Source organism: Orycteropus afer, unplaced genomic scaffold (genome assembly GCF_000298275.1).
Source record: "Orycteropus afer afer isolate SDZICR_OR568_19922 unplaced genomic scaffold, OryAfe1.0 scaffold00287, whole genome shotgun sequence".
NCBI lineage: Eukaryota > Metazoa > Chordata > Mammalia > Tubulidentata > Orycteropodidae > Orycteropus > Orycteropus afer.
Window position 1 is genome coordinate 1295658 of NW_006921874.1, and position 13583 is coordinate 1309240.

At 40.5% G+C, this 13583-nt stretch overlaps 1 protein-coding gene across 1 annotated transcript in view; it reads left to right on the top strand.

Annotated features, from left to right (window-relative positions):
- Window positions 1-13583, top strand: part of GPC3 (glypican 3) — a 612880-nt gene that overhangs the window by 28055 nt on the left and 571242 nt on the right. The window contains exon 2 of the mRNA XM_007950725.2: window positions 7063-7224. Within this exon, the coding sequence (XP_007948916.1) occupies window positions 7063-7224 (162 nt within the window). The remainder of the gene's footprint in view (window positions 1-7062; window positions 7225-13583) is intronic.

The window sequence follows — 13583 nt, forward strand, 5'->3', positions numbered from 1 at the left end:
ACCATCTAGTTCTTCTGGTCTCATAGTCATATAGGCTGTGGATTGCATGGTGTATCAGTCACTAGGACCAATTGTTTCCATTAATTTTTTGGTTTTCTTCATTCTTCTTTGTTCTGGATGAGGAGAGACCCATCGTTGCATCTAGATGGCTGCTTGCAGGCTTTTAAGAGCCAAGTCACTACTCGCCAAAAAAGGAGGTGGAACAATGTTTTGTGTAGTATGTTATGCCAATTGAGCTTGGTGTCCCCTGTGACTATGGTCCTGAGCCCATAGGTTCAACTACTTGGTCCCTCTGGGTAGCTGGCTGTGACCAAGAAGTAACTACAACCTTGCCCCTTGTCAGCTCTGAGGGGCTGTATCTTAAGTGTTTTTGCTTTTTCCTTTCCACCAGTGCCTGCTATGATGCTGAACTCTAGGCTATCAATACTTATTGACTTGGAATAAAATCAAATGGAACTGATACATTTAAATAGCTCCATTCACATTGTTTATTCTCTTCTTCCAGTTAGGGACAAGACTCAGGCCTCTGTAATGGGGTCTCCAAGTGAGTGTGCTGTCTAAAATGTCAGTTGTTTGAATGAATGGAGCCAACAAAGAGCAAGAACTGGGTCCCAGGGGAGATCTGTGATGGAGATGAAGAAGGCAAAGCCATGGGTAGCAAGCCTTAAGAGATGCCCTGGCACAAGTGTAGGTAGAAATGAAGAGGGAGCCCTCTGTGGGCCACCTGTGGTTGAGCCTCTGGGAAGCAAAGCAACTGGTAAGGATACCCAGCTTAGTTAGATACACATGAGAATAATCCCCCAGGGGAAAAGTGTTTGTAGTTCAAATATCCATTTTCAGTCACGGGACTCAGAACTGGACCTAATGTGCAAGCAAGACTTTGTTTAGAAATAATTAGGTCACCTCATAATTCCTTTGGGTGAAATATCCATTTGTGTATCTTCAAGATGTTTGCAAATTGATTTTTGTGGTATTTCCTAATTTTTTTTTGCAAGATCAACATTAAGCATACAGATGATGTACAATTTTCAGGGTCATCTGTTTCCACCACCTTTTTAGATAGAAACAGACTGAAAGTTCTTTGCTAGAGTTTTCAGTCTGCAGCCATCATTAATTCAAAACTTTTAGCACAGGGCTGACTGTGAGTGAGGGGGTACCCCAAAGGAGATGAGGGTCATTGTCTGCTCTTCAGGAGTTTACAGTCTAGGAGAGGAGATTATAGTATAAAGGTCCATTTTAATCCTCCAGAATAAATGGGAACTAGCAGCCCTGTAATGACTTCACTTATTTATTTACTTATTTATTTTTATCATCTGGGAATGCATGTTACAAAGCCCTAAAGAGCTGAAACTTTCTGGCTCATTTGAACAGTCAATTGCTAAGTCTTCTCCTTTTCACCATCCCAAGCTATATCACTTGTCTCTATTCCCATTTCCTAGTTGAATTCAATTTTGTACAAAAAAAAAAAGAAGCAGCAGCAGCATGTCTTTCGTATGGGCCATAGTTACTTTTCATCCCTACCTAATGAAAGGGGCTGCTGCCCTTTCACTTTCTTTTGTTCCTGGTATGACTGTTTCTGATAAGAATGTTTGGGATTTATTATTGGCTCTTCTGAAGGTTGCTTTTACTCACACAGGTTTGTGCCATTTCTCAGTGTATGTACCTCATTGGTGATTTGCCCATGGTTTTACTTTCTTTGTATCCCATTTAGAATTCACTTCCCAGGGAAATTCTTTTAGTTGACATTCTCTCTCTCTTTCTTTCTATTGTGTGTGTGTATGTGTGTGCATGTACACATATATGTTCATACACTGAATTAGTTATATTCCATCATTGTCATTTCATTAAGATACGTATCACTCTCTGGGTTCCCTTTGTTCCTTATATTACTTCATGGTGGAGCTTATTTATTTATTTATTTATTATAAAACTGATCTGTAAGTTACGTGAAATTTGCTTAAAACAAATGTTTTTCTCGTTAGCATGTATTTCTCTCCTTCCTGGTTGGGAAATTCTGAATTCTTATCAGTTTATGGATGTTTGACTTCCTCAGATCTACAGCTAACTTTTAGCCCCCAGATCAATTATACCTGTTTATTGATTAACCATAAAAGGAGCCCTGGTGGTGCAGTCGTTGTGGCACTCAGCTGCTAACTGAAATATTGGCGATTTGAACCCACCAGCTGCTCCACGAGGGAAAAAAGATGTGGATGTGCTTCCATAAAGATTTACAGCCTTGGAAACCCTATGGGGCAATTCTACTCTGTCCTAGAGGATCTTTATGAGTTGCAATTGACTCAACGGCAGTGGATTTTTTTTTCTTGCATCGATTAACCACATGCTGATAACTGGAAGGGAGGAAAAAAATTGCTATGGATGCATTTCTTGTATTTGAATATAACATTTTCCTTTCTTTATGACATCTGACATGTTATCCCAGAAGTTCTCATTTGAGGTTTTAGTCCTTTGAAGAGTTTTGGCTAAATGTACTCTTGTGGTGCTGAGAGTTTATAAAGTGGTGACACTTGACCCACTCAAGGAACTGATTCACTATGTAAGCACTAAGTTACTTTATGAATTATCATATAAAAGGCAAGCCAAACTGGTCTATTAATCCAGAGTTCCTGGGCGTTTGTAGGTATATTATGTGGCAATTTGTTACCTTCTAAGACCTAAGCAGGGAGCTGTGATGACGTAGTGATTAAGTGTTCAGCTACTAACCAAAAGTTCAGCAGTTCGAGTCCACTAGCCTCTCCATAGAAGAAATATGTAGCAATCTACTTCTGTAAAGATTTACAGCCTTAGTAAACCCTAGGGGGGCAGTTCTATAGGGTCTATAGGACTCTGTCCTGTAGGGTCATTATGAGTCAGAATCCACTGGTTGACAGTAGTTTTTTTTTTTAGCTTTAAGATCTAAACAACTCAAAGAATTTCACAGAGAAAAGATCTGTGCCCTATTATTTTATAACTCCCACGATCTGGAGCTGGTGGGAGTGGGAACAGTCTTAGCAGCCACCCTGCCAAATAAACCCTACTATTATTGAAAGCTGGAAGTCATCATCAGTGCAATTTTAGAAAGCACAAAAGATTTTATCTATAACATTTAATTTGGTGTATTCAAATACAAATATTTTAAACATACGCTACTTAGGCATCAGCTTCCCAGGAAAGTAAATAAACCCTTGCTTTTAAATGGACAGGAACTTGGTATATGGAAGGTATCTGCTATATAGGATTTCTCATGTCTACCTATGTGTCCCAACCAACCTTGTTTAATTCTGGATTAGTCACTCTTCTCCAAGGGAACTCTTTCCCTTCTTGGTGCAGTAAATAACATCAGTTTCTACTCCTGGAGTAGCATTACATTTTTAATCATATGTAGAAAGAACACAGTGAGCTAGAACTAGCTCTGTTTTGTTCTTTTTCTGAAGATCATCATAAAGCGTTAGACTATTTAAAATGAGTTTAAGGCTTGTTTATGAAGTTGACATTTATAGGCGATAAATCTGAACTCTGTGTTTGCAGATACCAAATTGTATTTTGACACATTAAATATCACCTTTCCATCTAGGCGTATACATTGCATTGCTAGATTGGATTTGGTGATATGTATTATCTACGCTTTCTTTGTTACTTTTGAGGAGGAGGACATGAAAAGTTTTTGAGTCCAACAGTGATGTCACGTGAAGCAAAACTTGATGAGTTTCATTCTTAAATTAAGAAAAAACTTGGACATAGACATTAAGAAACAAGATGTTGTAATAAACATACATTTTCTGGTAACTTAAGGCTAGCTAATCTTTCCAGTTTTTAAAACCTCAGTTGTTGAAAAGCTGTCTAAAATGTCTGGATATGCTTTCTAGCCTACTTCAGTAAGATCTGATGCTTCTCAGTACTTTGTCAAGGATCTTATGGGTCATACTTAAATCCTGTATACACATTTTGTAACCCTATCTCACCATGTTACTTCTTTGTACTCATTTACTATGTACTAGGTATCTCTTAAGGAGCTCTGGTAGCATAGTGCCTAAGGCATTTGACTGCTAACCAGAAGGCTGGCGGTTCAAACCCACCAGCCACTCCTTGGAAGGAAGGTTGGGCATTCCTACTTCCGTAGTGATACTGCCTCGGAAACCCAAGGAGGGGTCGCTATGAGTCGGGGCCGACTCTATGGCAAATAACAACAACAACAGATATCTCTTTAGGAGCTCTGGTGGTGTAGTGCCTAAGGCATCTGACTGCTAACCAGAAGGCTGGCAGTTCAAACCCACCAGGCACACCACGAAAGGAAGACTGAGCTATCTACTTCCATAGAGATACCGCCTCGGAAACCCGAGGAGAGGTCATTATGAGTCGGATCTGACTCAATGGCAGTGAATTTGGTTTTGGTTTGAGGTATCTCTTTAGATTAATCCCTTTATATATTGAACTCCTGGGGGCAGAAAACCATGTCTCTTTTGCTCAAAGTTGTATCTTCATCATGTAGCACAGTGCCTGGTACACAGAAGATATGTTACATTGGGTCCTCTGGGAAAGAGATGCCAATATAAAATTAGATTGCAAGAGGTTTGTTGGGGAAAATACTTGTGAAGGGAAAATAGGGGAGGGAGCTGAAGGAGGCTGGTAGACCCAGCAGACTGTGGTAGAGATCTGACCCCTGTGGAGGAGAAAGGGAAGGTAGGAAGATTGAGTAGGAAGAACCTTAGACCATAGTGCAGTTATAAGCAAGCTTTGAGAGTGTCAATGGGGGTACTGAAACCAAAGTCCCCTGTCAGCAGAGTCCTTTGTCTCACAGAATTGGCCCTACCTTAGTATCTTTGACATGCTCAGTCAGTGACTGGGAGCAGCCCCTGGGAATTGTGGCCTCGAACAACATGGTGATGAATTCCGAATGCAGCAGCTAGGACCATTAGTTCATTATGCTGCCACAGTAGGAGATGTGAGATGCACATTTTCATGCCCATCACAGAAAGTATTTAACAAATGCTTTTTGAAGGGAAAACTTGAGTAAAGTGACAGGAGCGGAAGAACAAAGGGATTGGGCTTAATATTCATTGAGCCCTAGTATTTGCTAATCTTGGTGGAGGACACAAAATCACGGATTTCTCCCTCATTTTCCTCAGATCTCTGCTGAAATGTTGAAGCCTTCCCTGACTACCCTATATAAAATAGAAGTGTCCCTCAACCATGATATTCCATAGTTACCTTACTTCGTTTTATAAAAAAAATTTTAAAAGAAATTTCACAACTTTATGAGGTATAATTGACATACAATAAACTGCACACACATCATTTAGACATATACATGCACCCGTAACACCATCATAATGATCAGGGTAATGAATGCATTCATCAGGCCTCAAAGTTCCTTCACTCCCCTTTGTAATCCTTCCCTCTCACCACCCCCCCCACCTCAGTAACTTCTTTATGTCACTAAAGATTAGTTTCTAAACATTTATGTAAATAGAACCATAGAATATGTACTTTTTATTAACCTGGCTTTTTATCACTTAGTATAATATTTCTGAGATTCATCCATGTGGTAGCATGTATCAGTGCATTGTTCCTTTTTATTGTTGAGTACTATTCCATTATATGGACATACCACAGTTTGTTTTCTCAGCCTTACTTAATTTTTTTTTCTCCATAGTACTCATTGCCACTTGACATCTTATATGTGTATCTGTGTATGTTGTTGATGTTTGCTGTCTCCCACAATGTAAGCTCCACGAGGAGAGAACCTTTGCTTTGTTTACTGTTCTAGCCACAGTGATGGGCCCATAGTAGGCACTCAGTAAATATCTGTTGAATAAATCTCATCCCCTGCCTTCTATTTTCACTCATATGCTGATGATTTCATGGATGCAGAAGTGTATCGAGTCATTAGTGAGGAGCTGAGAATGACCAAGTTTTCTGTGATTGGAAAACTTGGTGAATGATGATTATTAACAGAGGTACAGAATATAGGAGGTGAAAAATTTGTGTGTGGAAGATAGTGTTTAATTTTTGATATGCTGAATTTGAGATGCTCATAGCGTAGCTGAAAATGTGGAATCCTGGAGCACTAGGGAGATGGAGGGCTGGATTAGGGAGTTTAGGGTTTACATGAGATCAGCCAAGAAGAATATGGAGAGGAAGAAGGCCAAGATCACTTAAACAATAGGTAGAAAAAAGAGGAAGCAAGGAAAGACAGATACACACTGGCTGTAACGGCTGGTGTGGGGGTGGGTGTGTGGATGGGGTTAGTTTTACTAAAACACGGCAAGAAGAGAATGTTTTAAGAACAGTATTTAAGAGGGATTGGCCAACCATGCAGAATTCCTTTAAGTGCCACATCACATGATGACTGAGAAGAGGGTTCTGATGCCCTAATTTTGGAAGAAGTGAGTTTGTTCACTCAGCCACTCAATTACAGGGATACAACAATGAAAAAGCATAGTGCATCATCCTAAGGGAAGTAGAGATGGAGTATCACTGGAGTTCAGGAATAAGAGGACCAACATTTGTGAGAGAGCTTGAATGTTGGAGTTGGAAGGGACTTTTGTGATAGTCTGAGAATTAAGATTGCTATTTGAGATCACAATGTCTGGATATTTCCTCTGTAACCTTTATTTGTTAAGACAACAGCAAAACTTTGAGCTGGCTAGGCATACATTTCCTTGGAAATCATAGTTGGGATTTTGAAAAGTGTTTCTTGGTTGTGTTCTCATTCATAAATTATAATCAGGAAAAATAAATTGTAGGAGTGAAGATTGATCTTTTAACAGACAAATTAGATATCGGTGGTCAATGACATATATGTACCGCGTATAAATTAGTTTATGCAGAATTTATGAGTCAAACTTAGGCAATTAATTCTGCTGGTTATTCAGAAACAGTCAGTCATAAGGATAATTGGGAGAAAGCAAGGATTTGGTAAGATAAATACTGTTTTTGAATAATCCAGATTTTACTGTATTCTAAAAGAAATGCATTGTTTTGCCCTATTTGTCTCTTTTGTATATGTGTGTGTATATATGTTATATTCTGCTTACCAAAACATGAAAAACTTGTTTGTTTCAGGATCAGATTTGCAAGTATGTCTCCCCAAGGGCCCAACGTGCTGCTCAAGAAAGATGGAAGAAAAATACCAGCTAACAGCACGACTGAACATGGAACAACTGCTTCAGTCCGCAAGTATGGAGCTCAAGTTCTTAATTATTCAGAATGCTGCAGTTTTCCAAGGTGAGTTGTGGGGATCATTTTAGATATGCTGCAGAATGGCATGATTATTTGGGCACTGGGCTTTCAAATGCTAAGTATAATTTAAAAATTATCATTCCAGGATTAATGCTTGATACAAAAATCTCCCCAGGAGAGATTCTGGATTAAAAAAAATATATATATTTTTTAGGGAAGCTTCATTTAAATCTTTGGAAAGGTGGGTAAAGTCAAAAATCATTGTCCAAGGAGCTTTGGTTGAGCTGTATGAAAAAGTTGTCAATCTCTGCAGAAAGAGTAAACAAAGCTTCCAACTAGTCTATAATACTTGTTTTAAAAATGAAAAAAAATTAATTATCGAGCCCAATTTTCTCCAGGAGTGAGGTGGATCCTTGTGGAACATGCATGAACTCCTTTCGACAACTAGGACCATTTAAGGTGGAGAAAGTGGTTTATTGCTGGGCTGTTTCTCCATTTGTGTGAGTGATTACCTCTCCTCTGTTGGTGAGGCTCTGTTCTCACCATGCCTGTGTATGACAGTCACAGAAGCTGTCGTGACATTGCTTGAATGCGTCAGAAGTTACATTTCTGTTTGTTAACTTCTAGGAGTATCATAGCAGGCTGAGGAGAAAGACCCAGTTAAAGATGATTGTGACGTGACGGTGGTGGTGGTGGTGGTGATAGCAAGCACTTACATAGAACTATGTGCTAGATACTCTTTTAAATCAAGTTATTAAATCCTCACGATAACCCTTATGAAGTAGGTATTATTAATAGTATCCCTGTTTTACGGATGGAAAACCAAGGCACAGAATGAAGGCAGGATTTGAATCCAGGCAGCCTTCTGGCTTTTGGAGTCTGTGCTTTGAACCACCTCAGTAGGTTGCCTCCTGTAATTGGGAAAATTAATCATGCATATTGGGGCTTTGTCTTCTCCCTACACCAGTAGACAAAATCAACTACCTTTTTCTTGCCCTACAAAGAGAGAATTGGGGTCCAAAAAGAAAAATAACACTTCTGACTCCTTGATGCTGCAAGGCTTTAGATTTATGGCACCTTTATAAGAATTAACCTCTTTGACTTGTAAGGTGGGCTGATTACAGCATATTTTGTGTATTATAATGAAATTCTTAGGATTAGCTAAGAAAATTATTCTAATTAGCTAATAAAGCATACATTCACAGCAGTTTCTTGGGTCAAGCCTCAGGGGATGTGGGGTTGATTATATGAAGTATAATATGTAAGCTTGAAGGATTTGTTAACCTATTTATGCAGTCAGACTCTTGTGAAGAGTTTGTTGAGACTAACAATTTGGCAATAGAATGAATAATTTAGGTTGATTTTAAAAATACATGTACCATTCATGTAGTTCTTAGATTGATTTTGGAGCTGATTTGCTAGCTGAAAGTGGGGTGAGAAGCAGTGATGTGACATGAGAATTGGGTTGGAGCACAGAGCTGAATCTTGTCTTTGGGGCTTCAAGGTGTGTTTTTTAGAATGGATTTTTGGGGATTTGTTTAATTCCCAGAGTAACCAGAGGTTATCTTAGAACCATTGCCTGGCTAGTTAGCGGGCGAGTAGACCCCTCTGGTGTCCTAGTGTGCAGAGTAGCTGACGGCTGTCCATTTGAGGGCCCTGCATCCAGCAGTCACATCTCTGTCCAGTGCCTTGCATTTTGCATATTGTGTTTTCTAGGCTTGAGTGTGGTAGTTAAAGTTGTGTGTCAACTTGGCTAGGCCTGGTTGAGGGGATGGGCAGCTGGATGTAGCATTCCCCATGATGAGACTGGTAATCAACTCCATGATGGAATCTACTGTGAGCAGCTGAGTAAGATACCTTTGGGTATGTGATCTGCTTCCTGTATATAAGTAGCAGCTTTGGGAACGGTCTCTAGCTTATGGCATGCTTGGACCCTGCATGTAGCCGTGTCATTATTCAGCAGCCTGCCATGCTCTGCCGACCTTGAGACTTAGAATGGACTTGAGTTAATGGCCTGCCGTGTGCTTTGGTAACATCGGGACTGTGCCATTTTATTTGTTGACCTTGGGCTTGTTAGCCTCAGCAGCCAGTAGCTGCCTGAGTGAAGAGATGCCTCTGGCTCCAGTGGGCCAGGAGTAGGAGGCAGAGCCGAAGCCCAAGGTCAAGGGGCTTTCACACAGCCCCTAGAGCCTGGCACTTTGAACTCAGACTTCTAGTGTCCCAAACTGTAAGAGAATAAACAGTTTGTTAAGGCCATCCCATTTGTGGTATATTCCTGTCAGAGTGGCACTAGGTAACCAGAACAATGAGATTAGGAGGAAAAAAAAACTTCTGAGATGATTTTGATTGAATTACCTGCTGTAACACAGGGGTTGAACACCAGTCATGGGAACAAAAAGTGGAAAGTGGGGGGCAGAACCTATTAGTTGTATCTCCACATACGTGAACGTGCACATATGTGTGCGTGTGCTCGCGCACGTGCACACACGTGTGTGCGCACACACACACTTTCTTATTTGACTTTTTCTTTTTCTGCCTCCTTTTTAGGGGGGGGGGGAAAGCCCTATAAGAAAAAATAAATCAAGGCTCCAGACTCGTGGCATTTATGCCATGTTTGGAGAGGCATTGCCCCCAAATCCTGTCTGTAACAAATATTTGGAGAGACAAGACTAAAACATATGGGAGCAGCAGCAACTACAAAATGCAGATGTATTGGTTATTACTAAGAAAAACATCCACTTCTTTTATCTTATCGCTACTTAGGATTGCAATAAATAAAAATTAGAAGACACAATTTTTTCCCTAAAATAGATCCCCTAAACAAGATTCTGCTAGACAAAATGATTTAGGGAATTGCCCCACTATTGTGCTCGTAAGGAATTTGATGCGGTGGCTTTGTGAGCTATTTTCTACACCACATGAAGTTGAAGAAAACTCATCTTCATCTTGGCCTAAATCCACAATCTCTTTAGGATTCCTTCAGTGGTCCACATTGGGGGTATTTAAGCAGTGAGTGCTTTCTGCAAATGTGTGCAGAGTTCCACGAGCAAGTCTTACTGCCTCGATTTGGGTTTTACGGCTTCGTTTGCAGGAAGCCTTTGCCCTCATAAACGAGCCTGGGGCCCTTTGCTACAGTGGTTGGAGTGCTCTATTGCTAATGTTGTTTTGATAATGATTGAAGCATTAAAAAAAAAGTTGTTCTTTATTTTCAATCTTAGCATTGCCTCGTTTCCTAAATTTAATTTACTTAGATGTGCTTAGTAAAATGGGGCGGCACAAACGTTTTTTGTTTCTGCTTAATTAATTCTTTTTGAAAAACTCCACTGGAAGTGGGTTTCTTTTCTCTTTTTCTTCTCTTCTACCTAATAATGATGATGATGATGATGATGATGATAGTGAAAATTTATTAAGTGCCTACAGTATGATGCTTACTTTTACACAATTCTCTCATTTGATTTTCCCAGCAGCCCTATAAGGTTTGGATTGTAATTATCTCCATTTTATACACGAGGAAACTCATTGATGCCACAGCCTCTTCTGGGCCATCGTGTGATGCAGTTTCCCTTGTTCTTAAAGTGAAACAAAATCAAGACATAGCAGGATTTGTGGTCCTTGTGAAGAAAAATGGGATAGAATTCTCAGTTTTTCATACTATCTCCATCACTTCTGTAGCTTCAAGCCCTGTTTTCTGTTATATTGATAGAATTTCGTTATGACTTTCAACTTTGGAATGTCAGGAAATATTTGGAGCATGTCCAAGGGTATTTCTGTATGTCAGGTAATTCTAGTCTTCCTCAAGGTGCCTCTGACTTTGAGTGGGAATAGGCTTTTCAGAATACAGCAGTACTTGATTTTTCTAGAAGTTTCCTATTCCGTAATTGAACTCTCTTTATTAGAGAGGAGAAATAGTGGAGCAGAAACTTCTGCAAGCACCTTAAATATTATGGCGCTCACTGTTTGGGTATTTGACACATCTGAGAGCTCCTTTGGGTCCTTGGTGACAGCCTACCACTGCTCTAAATTTATGCCTTCTTTGTACAAGCTTGAAGGAGCTCTGGTGGCATAGTGCCTAAGGCATTTATTTGACTGCTAACCAGGAGGTTGGCAGTTCAAACCCACCAGCTACTCTGCAGAAGAAAGACTGGGCAGTCTACTTCTGTAAAGATTTACTGCCTTGGAAACCCAAAGGGGGTTGCTATGTGTCAGAATCGACTCAATGGCAGTGAGCTTGGTTTTTTGGTTTTTTGGGAGGGGATTATCTATCATTCATGTGGACTGCTTCACCCCACGTGGTGCCAGGTAAATGATGCATTACTATTATAGATGTTACCCTGGACAAAGCTGAAGTTCATAATGTAATTCAACAGCTTTTGCCATATACAAATGGTAGACAAACAGCTCCAGTGCACAGGTGAGCAGGTACTTAGGCACAGAACCCTTTGAAGAAGGGCTTATTTTATGCATTCTTGGATGTGAAAACTGAGCTGTTTGAAATGTCAATACTGCCAGGAGCAATCCTTTTTTCAGCTTCCCGAAGCTTCTTTCCTGGTCCCTATCTGGTAGATTTCATATACAAACAAGCAGCTAGACCAGGAAAGGCATTCTGTGTTCAGGCCGCATTTGAATTGCACTTTCTGGGCCACACTGTCATGGCAGAGAGAAAGAACAGGTAGGTGTAATTCAGGAGATCTCAGTATGGGAAGGCTTTCTTCAACCTGCTTGCTGAGGAGGAGATGAACAGGGCGGCTCTGAACGGGGTGGGGGCTGTGTTTCTGTGCTGCTTCTGTTTCTCCCTTCCCTTGTTTACTGTTTTCATCTGCTCTTGGCGGTTCTTCACTCTCTCTTTGGTCACCTTTCTGTCTCTACTTCTCCCCTTGGTTAGAAAACCCTTTTCCATCAGCTCAGAGCAATTTCTCTAGTCATTTCTGCTTGAAATAACTGTTCAGGGACGTTATTCAAGGCAGCCTTTTTCCTTCACGGTTAATATGTGACTAAATAATTGCTTGAATGTTGATAAACATGTTTTTGAGATTCAATCATTTGTTAATTTAGTTTTTGTGGTGTAGTGGGGGTTTTAAGTGAGTACTGAGCCATTTTTCTCCATTTCACAATTTTTTTCCCCCTGACTAGTCTGACAGCTCTTCTGCCCATGTTCCAGCTGTGTGCAGGCTGAGTCCCACTGTCCCCCACTCAAAGGGCCGGCCATTCTGTCACAACCCTTTCTTCTTTGAAAATTACATATGGGAGAGAATAATTACATTGATGTCTAATCAGAACTTAATTCATTTGCCAGGGTTAAATATAATGCTATTAAACTGAATAGAAGAATTTTAGGAACGCAAAGCATGACCATGAGTGAAGTTACATATCCTCAAAAATGTAAATTATTAATCAAACCGCTCATCTGCACAGCAAAGCTCTAGTAATCTCATTATAAAAGGGTGAAGTTCTCATCAGAACCCAGAAGATGCTGGCTTTAATTAGTGTACTTTTATGGTGCTGACTCAAAGAGAGATTTTGGTTACAAAGTTTTTAAAAAATGTGATTCTTTAATTATTACTGCGATTAGAAAAACAATTGGAAACCGGGTGTTTAAAAGCCATTTCAGTTTTAAACTAAGAACTTTTGGATTCAATTCAGTGCAACATTCTATGGCTTTTGCAGTGCCAGAGGCTGGGGGCCTTGTAAACCTCTCCTGTGCCCTCTATTGATTTAGAAGTCAGTCATTAGACTGAAAACTGTTTAATAAAAAGAGCTTAGAAAAATGACTCAGTGTGCGGGCTGAGACCGTTCTGGGGCCAAGCGTTCTGGGGCCAAGCGTGAGGCAAGGAGATTATGCAGATTAATCCTTCTACCCAGGCTCTGGCCCCTTCGTTCAACAGGGCTCTGCACTCGCCCCCTCTAGCTGCCACCATCACCGCCCACCTTCTCACTAGTGAGCCTAACACAGCAAATTAAAAGATGTTGTCCCTGCCCACTAGAAGCTTCCAGGAAAAATACCACTTTCACCTGGAGTGATTACCCCCGCCCCTCCCTCACTGGGATTTGTTTCCTTTCCGGAAACATATGTTCCTCCTCTTCTTTTTATCTCCCTGAGGTGCAGTACCTGATAGTGGAGCAGTGAAGCATATGTTTGGGAGATTTGAATTCACCTGTCAGTGGAGTGGAGGTAGAAACAAGTTTGCTGTAAGTGAGAAGTGACAGCAGTGAAATAAAAAACACCTTTCTGTCTGTGGACCATGAGGTGTTTCTAGGGCCAAAGTGTGCCCTTGTACCCCTCCGTTGCCCTCACCCCACCTTTGGTCAGTCACCAGGCCTTGTTTCTTTCTTCCTGCTTCCTCATGTCTCCATTCCATGCCCACTTGCTCTCTTGGGGTTTCAGTTGTCTCATCTATCACATATGG